The sequence below is a fragment of the Cucumis sativus genome, chromosome 5 (genome assembly GCF_000004075.3).
Source record: "Cucumis sativus cultivar 9930 chromosome 5, Cucumber_9930_V3, whole genome shotgun sequence".
NCBI classification, from domain to species: Eukaryota; Viridiplantae; Streptophyta; class Magnoliopsida; order Cucurbitales; family Cucurbitaceae; genus Cucumis; species Cucumis sativus.
In genome coordinates this window covers 30978000-30993735 of record NC_026659.2, presented here as the reverse complement: position 1 = coordinate 30993735, position 15736 = coordinate 30978000, and the positions used below count along the sequence as shown (strand labels likewise).

The 15736-nt window shown below is 33.9% G+C and overlaps 1 protein-coding gene and 1 pseudogene across 1 annotated transcript in view; one reads left to right on the top strand and one right to left on the bottom strand.

Annotated features, from left to right (window-relative positions):
- The window catches only part of LOC101220359 (protein SWEETIE), a 49272-nt gene that overhangs the window by 28133 nt on the left and 5403 nt on the right, over positions 1–15736 (bottom strand). Inside the window, exons 2-12 of the mRNA XM_011657732.2 lie at positions 15384–15591; positions 14423–14529; positions 13507–13743; positions 12058–12147; positions 11859–11946; positions 10492–10556; positions 9664–9768; positions 7137–7226; positions 6917–6997; positions 4686–4754; positions 1061–1186 (exon numbers count right to left, since the gene is read on the bottom strand). Of these exons, the coding sequence (XP_011656034.1) occupies positions 1061–1186; positions 4686–4754; positions 6917–6997; positions 7137–7226; positions 9664–9768; positions 10492–10556; positions 11859–11946; positions 12058–12147; positions 13507–13743; positions 14423–14529; positions 15384–15591 (1266 nt within the window). The remainder of the gene's footprint in view (positions 1–1060; positions 1187–4685; positions 4755–6916; positions 6998–7136; positions 7227–9663; positions 9769–10491; positions 10557–11858; positions 11947–12057; positions 12148–13506; positions 13744–14422; positions 14530–15383; positions 15592–15736) is intronic.
- LOC101214799 lies at positions 12709–13108 on the top strand (annotated as a pseudogene).

Genomic DNA, 15736 nt, shown 5'->3' with positions numbered 1-15736 from the left:
AAAAATGTAATCATTACACAAAAACATTTTTTGTTCTTTCTCCTTCTTCTTCCATCTTCTACCTTCACCTCACCATCAATGGTAATCATAGTTTGTTGTCTATATCGTCCACAACTGACATTATTTATAAAACGGAAACTAGACTAACAATCAAGCACCAAGAACCAAAGGAAATATGAAAATACAACGGAGAGAAAGACACAATAAGAACAACAAAAAAGACAAAAGGGCCAACCCACAGAAAAAAAATTCAAATAAAATAAAGATGCTGAAACATTTTTTCTCTTTTCTTCTTCTCTTCCTCTAACCACATTTAAAAAAGTAACAAAAATAAAATAAAGATGCTGAAACAGTTTTCAGATCTAAAATTTAAAAAAAAAATAAAAACCAAAAACATTTTTATTATTTTTCATTTTGATTTCTCTTATTTTCCCGCGACCTTCATCATCAATGCTAGACGCTAGACGGTGACCATCAATGGCAGCCACTATCTGCCATCCGTCCTTCATCGCCATCGTTGGCATTTAACTCTTTTTTATTTTTCCTCTTTTTTTCTTTTTGAAAAAAAACAAGACGTTTCTCGGATAAAATGAGAGAGAAACACTCAAAATACAATGAAACAAAGTAAAACAAAATATCAATTACAACAATGACGGACAAATACAACCAACAATAGCACTAAAAAAGAAATAGAAGCCCTTTGTTATAAATTAAGCAAAGAGTAGAAATATTGGATGACCAGCAAAAAGAGAGCGAGTGGCTATTTCTTTCTTTTCTTTTTCTCTTTCCACTTGGAAAACCTTTTTCCCTTTCTTCCCCTTGTTTGAAAATTTAAAAAAAATGAAATGATTTTCAAATCTAAAACGATTCACAAAACAAAACGGAATCCGCATTCGACTCAGACATATGGGTTCATTCCAAATCTGATATGAATTTTTGTATTGGAAATATTAAAATTGAAGTTGTGTTGGGTGAAGAATTGAATAGTTAATAAAAAGTATAGGAAGTAGCAGAAATGCTGGGAAAAAAAGGTGAGAATATGGAAAAGAAATAGTTCCACCTTTTCAAACGAAACATTCTCTCTTAGAGCTGTTAGCATGGTTACTCCATAAGAAAATAACCCACCAACACAATTAGGATCAACCTCTGTCAATGTGCGCAATGACAGAGCAGCTTCAATGCGTACCTGAACCAAAAGTGCATACTTCAGAACCAAAAGAAAAGAGACAAGTGTTCAACGATAGAAGAAATTAAAACCAAAAAGATAACTCCAACATTAGACACACGTGCGCGCACACACAGAAAAAATTTTAAAAAATTATAAGTAAATAAATAAACCTCCAAAAACACAGCCAAAACAAATAACCATGGGAGGTAAAAACCGAAACGAAAAAATTAATAAGTCTCAATAAAAGCGACCCAGCTAGCTAAAAAAGAACAAGAAGACCTATTAAATTATAATGAACTAGTCAATAATAATATTTATGGATAATGAAAGCTAAATAATGATTATACTGAAAAATAGCTAAGTCGTAAATGGCAAAACAATATGCTGTAAAAAGAAATTCACAGAATCAGCTCAAAAAGGTGTAATCAAACTAAAAATTTCTGCCAAATGATGTAATGTTATAATATATATGGGTAAATATAGGAGTTTTAATCTTTTATCTTTTATTGTCATTTTATTAGTTTAAGACTTTCATGTTTGCCTATATATATTGAACTCTAATGTAACATCACAAATTTCTAAGGAAATTTTATCAATTATCTTAAATTATTTGGGTGTTATCTTGAGGATTGGAGCTAAAATTGAATTATTGGTTAAGATAATTCATGTTGAAATTTATGAAATTTTAAAATAACTGATTTATTGGAGAAGATTTGGTTAACTTTTTTTGAAACAGAGACAAAACTTCTTTATTAATAAGAACTCTAAGTACAAGAGAATTATACAAAGAAAGCAATAAAGAAGAAATAGAAAGGGGACATCTCAACTAGGTTGACACCCCATAGCGCCAATCATCATTTCCCGAGAAAGTAAATATCAAAGCAAAATAAAACCAATAGAGGAGCAACCTAAAAACAATCCGCCTATTTGTAGGGCCCAGAAAAAACTATAAAAAATGAACAGAAAATTCAGAAAAAACCCCAAAAAATAATACAATCTCAAAATAAAATTAAACAAGGACAAAACTTCAAAGCTTCAAAACTCTGGACAGAGAAATTGCAATGCAGAGAAAATGAACCAGCAACGGTTAGGCTTGATTAAGAAAGGCATTCCAGTTGAGGTAAATATCTTGAATGAAAAAATTAGTGGACTCCTTAATTAAAAGAATTGAGGATTTGTATTTATTAAACCACCAATTCATCCAAAAGCTTAAGCTTAAGCTTGTGGTTGAAGGCAAATTTAATTATATATCACCAACACTCCCCCTCACTTGTGGGCTTGAAATATCTGAAAGGCCCAACAAGTGGAAATTGATTTTAATTGGGGAGGAAACGACAATGCAGGGGCTTGAACACATGACCTCCCTGGACCACCTGCTCTGATAGCATATTAAACCACCAATTCATCCAAAAGCTTAAGCTTGTGGTTGAAGGCAAATTTAATTATATATCACCAACAGTATTGATATAGGATCTTGAAAGGAAAGTTGGTTTTTGTGGAATTAGAATTAATTAAGTGTATATATATATATATATATGGATATGTATATTTAATTAAAAATTTGGATTTCCGGTGGAATATGATATTAATTATTTGGTTTTGTATAAATAATTAATATGGAAAAGTAAAGTTAATTATATGATCAAATATAATTGTAATTGTGAAAATAAAATGAGTTAATGAAGAAAGATGGTTGTGTTGATTGATGGGGGAAGAGATAAAGAATTGATTGAGGAAAGAGCATGGGAATAAAATGTATGTGTGTGTGTATAATTGTATTATATATATATATATGATGGAAGGAAAATGAAACAATAATGATAAGTATTATTATTATTATTAATGGTTATAAGTGCCTAGGGTTTCGTGCATTTAAGAAAAAGAAAATGAAAAAGAAAAGGTTTTTCATCTACTTCCCTAAGAAACCCTAGTCGCCGTCCTTCACTGTGCAACCCAGTGGCGGATTCAGAAAATTTATTGACAAGGGGCTTCGAGCTGTAACTTAGAGAAAAAATAAAAATCTGGAAAAAAAAAGCTACACAAATAAGACTTGAAATCTGGTTGGAAAGGGGGCTGATAAGCGTAGTTACCATTAACCTGCCTACAAATAATAAACATTAATTGGTTTTGTTTATACATATTATTTAAAGACAATAAAGTTAAGGGGCGCACCCCCCTAGGCCTATACTAAATCCGCCGGTGGTACAACCTCATCCGACCGTAGCCATCGACCTTGCTTAGCTCCTCTGTCTCCGCAGTCGGTCCGTTGTTGCCCCTTGTCGCTGCCACTCACCGGTCTTAGTTTGGAGAGTTTGGATGGGTGTTTCCGGGTCTTTTTAGACGGGTTTTCAAATATCAATTAAGGTTCTAAAGTTGAGTTTATTTTTTGAATTAATTTGGGTTTTGTTTATTTTTGGATTTTTTTTTTTTTGAAAAGGAAACAAGCTTCAATTTGGGTTTTTCTTATTGAAGCCAGTTGGAGACCCTTTGGACCTAATTTGTGGACCTCCCTAACAGTTGGAAATTAGTTTTCAACCTCCATTTGGGTAAACAAAATGGAGAATTAAGGTTGGATTGTAATTGATAATTTTATTGGATAAAATTATTAATTAAATTCGTTATGTCTAGGTTGGATTTGAGAATTATTTTGCACCAAGGGTCAAATTCTAAGCTTAAGGTAAGTGATTCTTCTATTGGATACCCTGAAGTTGGACACTCAAAAGTAAATAATTATCTTTTCCAGTTATGGTACCATATAAGCATGCTATTGTATAATGGATGACATTAAGAAACTTTGGACAATGACATTACGCTAAAGCCTACCAATTGATGAATGCTGCTAAGATTAGCAGTGATTGTTAGCTCTCCCGACAGGCTATATACATCTTATATTTTGTCTTCCTTATGGATCACTACCTACACCATTAACTGTGTTCCTTCGTGATCACTACTTACGCTATGTTTTGTGTTCCCTCGGGTTCACTACCTATGTTATGATTTGTGATCCTTTAGGGTCATTACCTATGTCATGTTATCATTTGTACATTGTGCCTATATTGGAATGAGTTTATGATTCACCCAAAAGACCCTATTAGTGGGATTACTTACTGAGTATAATATATGTACTCTACTCACCCTTTCCATGTCTAACTTTCCAAGGAAAGGCAAGCTAGCGAGTGACAAGAAGGACCCGGGACTGACCAAATGGAAACTACTTAGTTTATGGTTCCGTTATTGTTTTTAAAAAGTTAAGATAATTAGAATAGTAATGGCCTCTGCTTGGTTTTGAAAAATTCGGGTTGTTACATCTAATGTATAAATTACAATGAAATCTTACCAAGCAAGTATAGCTTACCAAGCAGGAGTTACCTAAACTAATCGAATATCATCAAAGTTTTAAGAAAATCAAGGAGAGTAAAATAGGTGTAGCATCACTAAGCAAATAAAGAATTTAAATCAGGTAGGCGTAGAAGCAGAATGTTCAGACTGGAAACTACAAACAATATGAAGAACTTACAAGTTGTGAAGAATGAGAAACAGCAGCAATAACCGTGCTGTCAAGTACTTCCTTAAACTCGGATGGGACCTGCATATAAATAATTAAGCAATGTCTGACCAATTTATTTCCTTTTTTTTGGAAGTCGACCAACTTCTTGTTGGGCACAAGAAAATTCCTAATTCATAATACCCAAAAGGCATGGAGTTTAGTTCCTTGAGCATTAGCCCCTTTTCATTTCATCAATGAAAAGTTCGTCTCTTTTTTAAAACAGAAACGAAACTCTTTATTAGTAGGCAAAAAAAGACATGGGCTCAAAGTACAAGAGAGTTATACAAGGGTTGTCAAAAGTACTAGGGAAATAAAAAATAATAGGGATCAGCAGTCGCACCCGAACATGTCAACTAGGTTGACACCCCCTTGGCAACCCCATCATATCAAGCAAAAAGGAAAAAAAAAACTCAATACTAATCCATGAGAATAGATTTTCACTAGGTCATGACTAATAAAGAGTTTAGTACAATGAAAAGTAATCAGAAGAAGAAAGGAGAAAGTAAAAACAGAATAGTAGCAACAGAAAAACAGAAATCAGGCTGGAAAAATAAAAGCTTCCGAAAAGTTTTGAGAGGGTGCAATGTGCACCAGGAGGAGGCATTTCTGTGTGCTATTTTGAAACAATCAAAGCAGCCCATTGATTTGTCATGGAATACTCTTTGGTTCCTTTCAAACCAAATTTCTGTCAAGATCGATTTATTTTCTCGAAGTAGTGTAGATTCTTTATTCAAACTGAAACCTCTTAACAAAATCCTCACAGTACATAGCAGAGAGACTGGCCTAAGTAGCTAAAACTAGTAAACCTGTGATGAGGTTTTTTTTTTTTTAAACCAGAGACTAACTTTCCATTGATACAATGAAAATAGGCTAAAGCTCAAACGATACAAACTCCACGAAAGAGTGACAGTAAAAACATATTGGAAATACACATTTTTTTAAAGGAAACTGGCCTCTTTATTAATATGAATAAAGCTCAAAGTACAAAGAATTATACAAAGAACGAAATAAAGAGATCAAAAGATTAGTAGGTGCACCCAAACATCTCAACTAGGTTGACACGTCCTTAACGCCCTCGTCATATCCGACACAAAAGACTTACAAACCAAGGTTCAAAACATACAAGTCCAAACGGAAATGAGAAAAAGAGAAAATAAGCACAAATGGACAGCAATAGAAATACAACCCATTACAAAAACTTTGGAAATACACATAAAATTAAGTAAATAAAAATGCCAAATTATCATTCAAGATTCAAATGCTAAGATGGGTAAATAAAGGTAGTTGAATTGAGTCAAATGTCTTGAATAGAGAAACACTCAAACTGCTTGAATAAAGAATACCATGAGGAAGCCTTTAAACGAGCACATTCAGAATGATCTAGCCCAAGGTTATGCTTGTCTCGGAAAACTCTTATGATTTGGCTCAAATCATGTTTTTGTTTTTTAAAAGGAAACAAGTCTCTTTATTAATAAATATAATGAGATGAAAGCTCAAAGTACAAGAGGATTATATCATGACCACAAATCTAAGAATTAGTAGAAGCACCTAGACATCTCAGTTAGTTTGACACCCCCTTAGTGCCCTCATCATCTACTACAAACAATCGCAAAAAGTACTAGTATGAGGCTAACATATAGTTCATACAGCAGAGTCAACAATACAGCAAGAACTATCCTTACTAGTACAAGATTAACCAAACAAAAATACGAAAAAGCCAGTAAAGAACAAAAAGGACAATCATCACAAGGCTCAAATCATATTCTCTTTGTAAGAAACAATTTCATAAATAATATGAAATTGCAAGGAGGGGGTGAGAGAAGCCTTACACAAAGAAAAACTGCAAACAAGATGCTCCTACAACTAGCGTAAATAGTATATGAATGTTCTGTTTGTAAGAAACAATTTCATGGATAATAAAATTGCAAAGAAGGGATGAGAGACGCCCCACACAAGAAAAATTACAAACAAGATGCTCCTACTCCTCTTATCAATATGAAACAATTTCATTTTTTTTAAAGGAAACACATCTCTTTATTAGATAGTAATAATAAAGAGACAAAGCTCTAAGTACATAAGGGGTATACGAAGAGCAGTGAAAAATAGAAACTAGGGATCAGGATGAAACAATTTCATTAAAAGTCATTGCTCCTTTTCTTTCATAGAAAAGGTAATCGTTCAAAAATAAAATTGTACCTTACCTCTCCCAGAGTTTTCAGAGTATAAGACAAAGTACGCAAACAAGCAATCTTCATTGAAGGGCTAGCATCTTCAGATTGCAGCTGTCAAATTTCCAGAAAATTGCCCCATTATGATTATAGTAAGTACACAGCCAATAGGATATTTGATTTAGATGGAAACTTCAAACTACTTTGTATTTGCGGCACCAAAACTAAACTACATTCAAATAAATTTTGCAACCTGATTTCCAAGAAAAACCAAGAAGTTTCTTTGGGTGGGTTCTGTCATTTGATCAGTAATGCCAACCCTAAGAATATAGAGCACACAAGCCTACAGCAAACAGAAATAAAAGAAGTCAGTAACATAAACAAAATGGAGAAAGGTTCTAACGAATTGAGCAAGTTGAATAATACAAAAGAGCTTCTACTTATAAGAAGCTAAGCTGGTAAACCCAAAGGAGCTGTAGAATCTTAAGCCCGGAAATATTAAGCCTATGGGTAGGCTGAGCGGTCTAGGTACACTGGGTTTAAGAAAACTGTGTTTGGAGTGCAGGCTTGGGAAGTTTGGAAATGAAACGCACGTTTTAAAATCTTGAGTTTGTGAAACACTTTCTTGTATTTAACCATTGGTTAGATTTTATATTAGTTCAAATTTTCCACCTTATTTATTTTAATATAATTCAATTTAAAAATAAACTAAAAAATTTAGAAAAATATTTGTTTTTTTTAATTTTGAAATAGATATTTGACTAAAATTATAATTTTATTTGATTTATTGTTTAATAGTTTGAAGTTTTTTTTCGTTTTTTTTCTTGTAGTTGTTTTGCATTGTTTCATGTGGTATTGGTTCTGGTTTGTTATTCTTCTCCATGTATCAGTTAGTTCTGTTTAGGTTTGTTGCTGTTGAAGTCAGCATGACTTGTTTTGTCTCCTTGGATTTCATACTTTCTCCTTTCCATTATATTCTGTTTCCTTTTCTGAAAAATAATAATAATAATTTGATATTTTTATTTCACTTGGTTTAAATAAAATTTCATAGACTTTTGTCCCTTTAGTTAATTTGAACAAGATTGGAGGATCCGTTGAATTTCAAGTTGAAATAAATCTTTTTTTTTATATCTGTAAGTGTCTAGGCCAGCTTGGCCCATTCGCACATCTCAACTAATCTCATGGGACAACCCGCCTGACCCTACAACGTTTGGGTGTCAATAAAACTTGTAGGAAATTAATTCCTAGGTAGATGGCCATCGTTGGATTGAACCCATGACCTCTTCGTTATAGTTTTAGGTCTTGCTACTTTTTACAGAAAGTTCATACTACGCAATTGGAAATTTTCAGAGACAAGACAAAGACATTTCTTTTCATATAAATATATAACTAGTGAGAGATATTTCTTATAAAAGCAACAACTTTCAATGAGAAGAGGTGAAAGAATACAAAGGGATACAAAAAACCAGCCCACGAAAACAAGATCCCGGCTACAAGAAGGGACTCCTGCTATATAAAATAAAACTTATAGGATAGTTACAAAAGGTCTTACTGAAGCCTAAAGGAAAATATAAAATCTAACCAAAAACCACCCATCACTAGGATCCGTATCAAACCCTCTTTCTTTGGAAAGAAACGAAATTTTTCATTAAGTTAATAAAAAACGATAGAGTCTAGAAAATACAAAGAGAAAACAACCTAAGTACCACTTGAACATCTAAACTAGGCTGACACCCCCTTAATACCTTCATCACTTCTAACAAACTAACAAGCAAACAAAGCAAGCCAAAAATTACAGCATATACTCAACAACAATCTCTATCCAACCTCTTAAACACACAAAGATCCACAAAATAGAACAGACCCAACGAGCCATAAAAACCATCTTTTCTCGCGAAAGGGTTAGAGGATAAATTCCTTGATCATATTTTTATAAACTTTCGTTCCACAAGCGAAAAACCAAAAGTTTGGAAAAAACTCGCACCACAAGGCTCTCGTGAACTCGCATCTCCCGAGAATGTGATCCAAATTTTCCTCTGTCTTAGAACAAGGAATACAGCAAAACAAGCCAACTAACAACGATGTGTTCTTCATAATGCGATCCAAAGTATTGCCTTTTCCATGTAAGACCCGCCATGAAAAGAACTTAACTTTTCGGGGGGTCTTAATCCTCTGAAGTGAACTTAGCCCAATGTTGATTAACATGATCTTCCTAGAGGTAGTAACTCCGATCCTCACCCCACAATTGTTGTACTTAAAGCACAAAAAGGACTAACTCGCTTGAGGAAGAAGGACCCATTAGCCTACAAAAGAAAGAGTTACACAAGAATCCCTCCAAAGGATAAAGAATCCACACCCTAAAATCCTTCCTCCCAGTCTAAAAACAATTGCCTCAATCAAGGACAATATTCCTCCCAGTCTAAAAACAATTGCCTCAATCAAGGACAATATTGAGGTCACATCCATTGCTTCTCTATCGAACAAATGGCAACGGAACCCAAACAAAATGGAGATAACTTCCTAACCAGACCAAGAAGACCGACATGTGTTTTTAAAGGATGAGAGGTGTAAAAGACACAACACAGTGGGCGTGCTGCTGAGACCTCAATTTTTTGTTGTCCTTGTTAGAGTAGTAAGTTGACTTCTCTGATAAATTGTTGATGTCCATTGCCAAAGAGAGAAAATTTGGGGAAGAGAAAACTTCCAATTGGGAGTACAATGTAGCCCAAGTCTAAAAGTAATAATTATGTATGGTATCTAAAATAAAGTTTGGCAATTACCAATGAATGGGCATCCACAGAAGTATCTACACGAAGTACGTCCATAACCTGCAGTGCAAAATCTTGGAGTCCAGTATCTGGATGCAGATATCTGAGACGAATGGCCTACAAGACATTTTATGGTGTAAATAGATTCATTAAATATAAGCAAGTATAATTAACAAATACAAATTATCTGTAATCAAAATTAAACAGACGAGAAAGTAAAACCATCATTATCAGTGCAAAATAAGACAGTAAAGTAATTCAACTGGAACCTACACTAAAAGGAAATCTAGACTGTTAGGCATTATATATTTAGTTAGTGTTAGTTAAGGGGTTTAAAGGTAATCCGATAGATAGGAAGTTACTGGCAGTTACTGTATACAGGTGATTACTACTAGGATGGTGACTACTTGTTATAATTAGAGAGGGTAAGTGACTAGAGAGGAGGTTATTCTGGAGTGATCTAAGGCTTGAGTGAGGACACTCAAGAGAGAGGTTCCAAGTGCCTTATACTTGGGTTTATCTTGTATTCTTTATAGTTACTTTTCATTATATTGAAATCTTATTCTTGTAAGGAAGATATCTATAAGATTCATGGCAAAACATCAAAAAAGAGCAACAAATCATACTAGATGAGAAGCCGTGAGATATGAGAACATGTCTCAAACGTTAAGTGAAGAGCATACTTGAATAAGAGACATAAAGCTTCATAGCATCTAAGAACTCAATTATTATGAAATAGTTTTCCAAAACCAAAACATCATTCAAAAGTTATAATATCCGAACAGAAGTGAAGGGGACAGGAATATAAAACTAGTATAATAGGTAATAGTGAGCACAAACCTGCAAAAAGAACACCCAAGATAATGTAAGGCTAACACGAATTTCCTTCAACCGTGGTCCATTTGCTGCAACCAAAACAGGCAATAAAGTATAAAGTAAACTCTTTTCATAAAAATTGAGAGTTCAATATCTTCATCTACTGAATGGGCAAAACTAATGAGAAAAACAGCCACGGACAGTACCGAGAAGAAATACTTGCAATAGTGAAATGGGTCCTTCCCAAAGATGATAAAAAAAATTATGTGGGAGCTTAGTCATGGGTGCCTTTCTCCATTATGTAAAATGAAAAGGACTCCAACTAATTTTCATTAAAAGTAATTAGGAACTCCCTTTACAAAAAGGGACTCCAACTATTTGAAATCAAGCTCAAAAGAATAATTACAAAAAGGTCTTTGAAATCAAAACCCAATGAGAAACATGGAAACTAAAAGGGACTAAAGCTCCCTAGAACTCCTCCCCACTCCTCTAAATACACTGCAATTCCAATCAACTCATAAAACCCGTAAAACCACACACTCCAACAAGCCAGAGGAACATGCCTTCTTCCCCAAAAAGCAGATTGAAGAGGAACTCCTCGATCATAGGTCTAATTGTTGGTGATATATAATTAAATTTTCCTTCAACCACCAGCTTAAGCTTTTGGGTGAATCGGTGGTTTGATATGGTATCAGAGCAGATGGCCCAGAGAGGTCATATGTTCAAGCCTCTGCATTGTCGTTTCCTCCCCAATTAAAATTGATTTCCACTTGTGGGGCCTTTAAAATATTTCAAACCCACAAGTGAGGTAAAATTGATTCCATTCCACTTGTTGGGCCTTTCAAATATTTCAAGCCCACAAGTGAGGGGAAGTGTTCTTGATATATAATTAAATTTGTCTTCAACCACCAGCTTAAGCTTTTGGGTGAATTGATGGTTTAATAGGTGCTTTAATACTAATATCTCTATGACGAACGCTCATCATATGAAACATCCAAAAGGAATCCCAAACACCACTTGCAAAGTCACAGCACCAAAAAATATGATCGAAATCTTCCTCCGCCTTTCAACAAAGAATACAACAAAAAGGCTCAACAAGTAAAGACAACTTCCTAACAAGCCTGTACAACGTATTAACACAGCCATGAGGAACCTACCAAGGAAAGAACCTTACCTTTCTAGGGATCTAAATCCTCCAAAGTACCAAAAAGACTGACTCACCTAAAGGGGAGGGATCAACCAAGCATTCAATGAAAGACTTGCATGAGAACCATTCCAAAGTATTGACATTCCAAAATTTGGTGTCCCATCTCCCTAATCTAAAGCGATGAACATGAAAAGCAATAACTAAAGAGCAAGCCACACAACATATAAATAAATAACCCCCATACCTTTACTAAATGGCAAAGATAGATGTCGATGCAAACCGCCTTCTAGTTTCTTTGCTGGAGGGAATGGGCCTTTTCCCCTTGGTTGAACCTAGTAGGACATGAACTTGATTAAATTTTTAAAGACAATAATAGTTACACATATGAGATAACTTGGTCAGAGAAAGCAAAAAGAATACTACATAACAAATAACTTATATACCTGAGCTTCAGGATTCATTCCAAGAGCCAGTAACAAACCCAAAGCTTCAGCAAATGCATCACGAACAGATGCAATTGGATCCTCCAGTGCCTTTTGATTCAACCAAACCATTAGGGAAGATAATAGAACAATGTACATGTGGAAGATTGGAACATACTGGTAGTAAATATTCTAAACGACAGAGACCTTTTCATTGATAATTGTGAAGTTACATGAGGGAGTAAAAAAAACCCCATTTAAAAAAGACTTAAAAGAGCTCCAATTTGGAATAGGTCGAGGGGACTATGTTGATTATTTCCTTTTTTGTATTATATTTTATTGTATTAGTTGTATTATATTTGTCAGATTTATTTTTTCCTTCTTTGTAATGGGTTGTCGTTGTTCTTCTACTTAAGAAAACCTTTCTATGTTTGTGAAATACAAGAAATATATTATTTTGGCAATAATGTTTGGGGTGTGTATTAAGAAAATGAGGTATGAGGGCTATGTTAATCCCCATATTGGTGGTAATTCAATGGTCGGGTGGTGTCAATTTTGGGACCATACACTGCCAGCCACCGAAAAACTAATTGAACCGATACTAAGTAGTCCACACCCAAATTGTCGAAGTTAGGATGGCCAAAGGAAACCCTAGTATCTATATAAGCGAAAATGGCAGTGCCTTTGCTGTGGAAGAAGGTCATGAAGAAGAGGACCAAGAAGTTCAAGAGGCCTCAGAGTGATCAAAATATCTTCCTCAAGGAAAATTGGAGAAGACCTGAGGGTATTGATTCCAGAGTGAGAAGAAAGTTTAAAGGATGCACATTGATGCCAAATGTTGGTACGGTACCAACAAGAAACCTGTCACTACCTGCCTAATGGGTTCAAGAAGTTCGTTGTTCATAATGTCAAGGAGCTCGAACTGTTGATGATGCACAACAGTATATACTGTGCTGAGATTGCTCATGATGTTTCAATAGAGAATGGGAAAGAGATTCTTGAGAGGGCAGCTCAACTTGATGTTGTAGTTACAAACAAGCTTGCTAGGTTGTACAGCCAAGACGATGAATGAACAATTTAGGTCCTAAAGTGCCAGTTTTCTTCATGCTTTGTAGTAAGATTTCGTTAATATATCCTTTTTTGGTTCAGAAAAATAGTTTACCCAAACATAAACTATTATAACGTCACAAATTATAATAACCAAAGACTATCATAACCAACCTAGATCCCAAACAATCTTAACTAATTTCCTGTATTTTTTTATTAAAGTATCAAAAACAGAAGGCCAATTTAAGGATAAGGAGTAAACAAATCCCATTGAATGAGACAAAGTAAGTCCCAAAATTATATTAAATATTAAGAAGACAAAATTTGAAAAAAAAACATTAATGAACAATTACAAAATAAAGAAGATAATAAACACGATGTTTTATTTTATATCAAGCTTCAAGAATAAAATAAAATGACTACCTTAACACAAAAAGAGGCTGAATTATCAAGTTCTCCAACCCCCAACCCCGGTCCTCCAATGCTGGCAAATGCCTTCAGACATCTTGCAGCTGCTATTCTAACAATGAATGATTTATCACCAATCCCCACACGAGTAATCAGACGAAATGCTTCAGTGTATGCTGAAGCAGCTGCAGTACCCCCTGATCCTTCTAAAGCATTCTGAAGCAAATGCAGAGCTTCTTGTCTCACAAAATCCTAATATTTGGCACACAAATAAGCCTTAAGTAATAGATAACTAAACATAAATAAAAGGAAGGAAACTTCAACCAAAACGAAACCATTTTTGGTTGTAAATTGAAATGAATAAATAGATAGCCTCACAACTCGCATAATCCGTAATAAACAAAAAAAAGTGTGATCCTAGGACTAAATTTAAAAGTCAATGGAGGTGAACAAATTTATTCCAAAAATTACTAAAAAGAGGCTCCTTGGTGCCTTCCAATTTAACCTAAACAAAAATTTTATGTGGCTGTTGAAAATAACAGAGGCAAGTAGAATGGTTGTCTGTGTTATAACTAAGTAATGGGAGAACTCCAAACAATTGAGGAAATCCCCAATTATTACTCCTAAAATGCTTTATGATGTAGGACATATACGATAATTACTAATTATCATGAAACAAAAACACGTTGCCTGACAGCTTCAACTCTACAAAATTTGATGATTTTACGTGAGAAAAAAAATTACGAGAGACAAGTACTCATTATCCCAAAAAAAAAACTTTAAATAAATAACTAAATATTTAGTTAATAATTAATAAATAAATACACAAATAAAAGAAAAACTGACTCGTGTACTTATAAGCACAAATTTGTGAGTATATACTAGAAAAATATCATGTTAAAGACAGGTGACAATGAGAATTAATGAGAACCTCATTAAATCTTATAAGCTTTGCAGCAATCATGGTTGTCTCAAGCAAACCAGAAGTGATTCTTCTCCCAAAGTGCTGATATAATTCTCCCAAGCATTGGGCAATGCCTATAAAGATAAGATGTAATAGAACATCACATGTTAGGCAAAGAAAAAGTTAAGAATCTCTACTCTAAGGATATGATGCATAAATCTGGTATGGCTTATCGACCCCAGCGAGTATTCTCATGGAAAACTTTCAAGTACGAGATTAAAGGAAATTTTGTTTCAAGGAAACGAGATTAAGAAGCCCAAATACAAGAAGAGATTTGCTATTATGTCTACTCTAAAATATAAATTAAGAACGAAAATACTAATATATCTTTTAAAGAATAGATAACTACCGAAATAAAAGGATATACAAGATTAACGGATCAAAATTTCAAAGAATTTCCAATTATATTAAATTGATCTCTTTAGAAAATAATAGCCATCAAATGATGTAGTCTGAAGATGGTTAGGTGAATCTGCATTTTTTCCTTCAAATAATTATTTTATTAATAAAAATTAAAACAAATAAACAAAAAAAAAACAGACATTTTAAAATTAATATTTTATAGATTCAAATATAGGATAAAACTACTCTAAAAAAATTGCAAGGCAGTCCTTCCAAAAGGCAAGAAATCCAAATAACACTTTTAATGAAGAATAAATAATATACTCAAGGAGAGAGTTTTCTTTTTCTTCTTTTTCTTCTTTTTTTTCTTTTGTTAGAATAACTATAGGGTGAGGGATTGAACCTCCGACCTTTAGGAATAGAGGTCGTGCCAATACCATTGAGCCAATCTCACTATGGAAGTTTCTGTTTTTATTTTGTGTAACACTTTCTAACGTAAACCATACACCCTTGAACAAGTGCACATGAAACAAACTCCTAATGGTGATTATATAAGATTAATCAAGTGCAAGCTTCTGTAACAAACCAGCAATCTTATGAGGTTCATTCCTTTTCCCATCAGACAGAAACCCTTGAAGACTACTAACTCGTGAATATACTGAAATTGTATCTCCTTTGAATATAATTCTTGCCATTACTACTGATGCAAGATGACGCACTGGTCGTCTAGCACCAAGAATGAGCAGAGAATAGAGTGCTTCCTCGCATTTTCTTTGCCACAACAGTATAGATTCCTGAAATTGCAACGTTCATTTCAAACATTAAATAATTGCTCTTGCCAAAACATGAATGAAATAAATTTATTTTGAAAAAAAAACACCAGACAACATTTTAATTATAAAATATTAGGATATGATTTGACAGAGACATTAAAAGTGT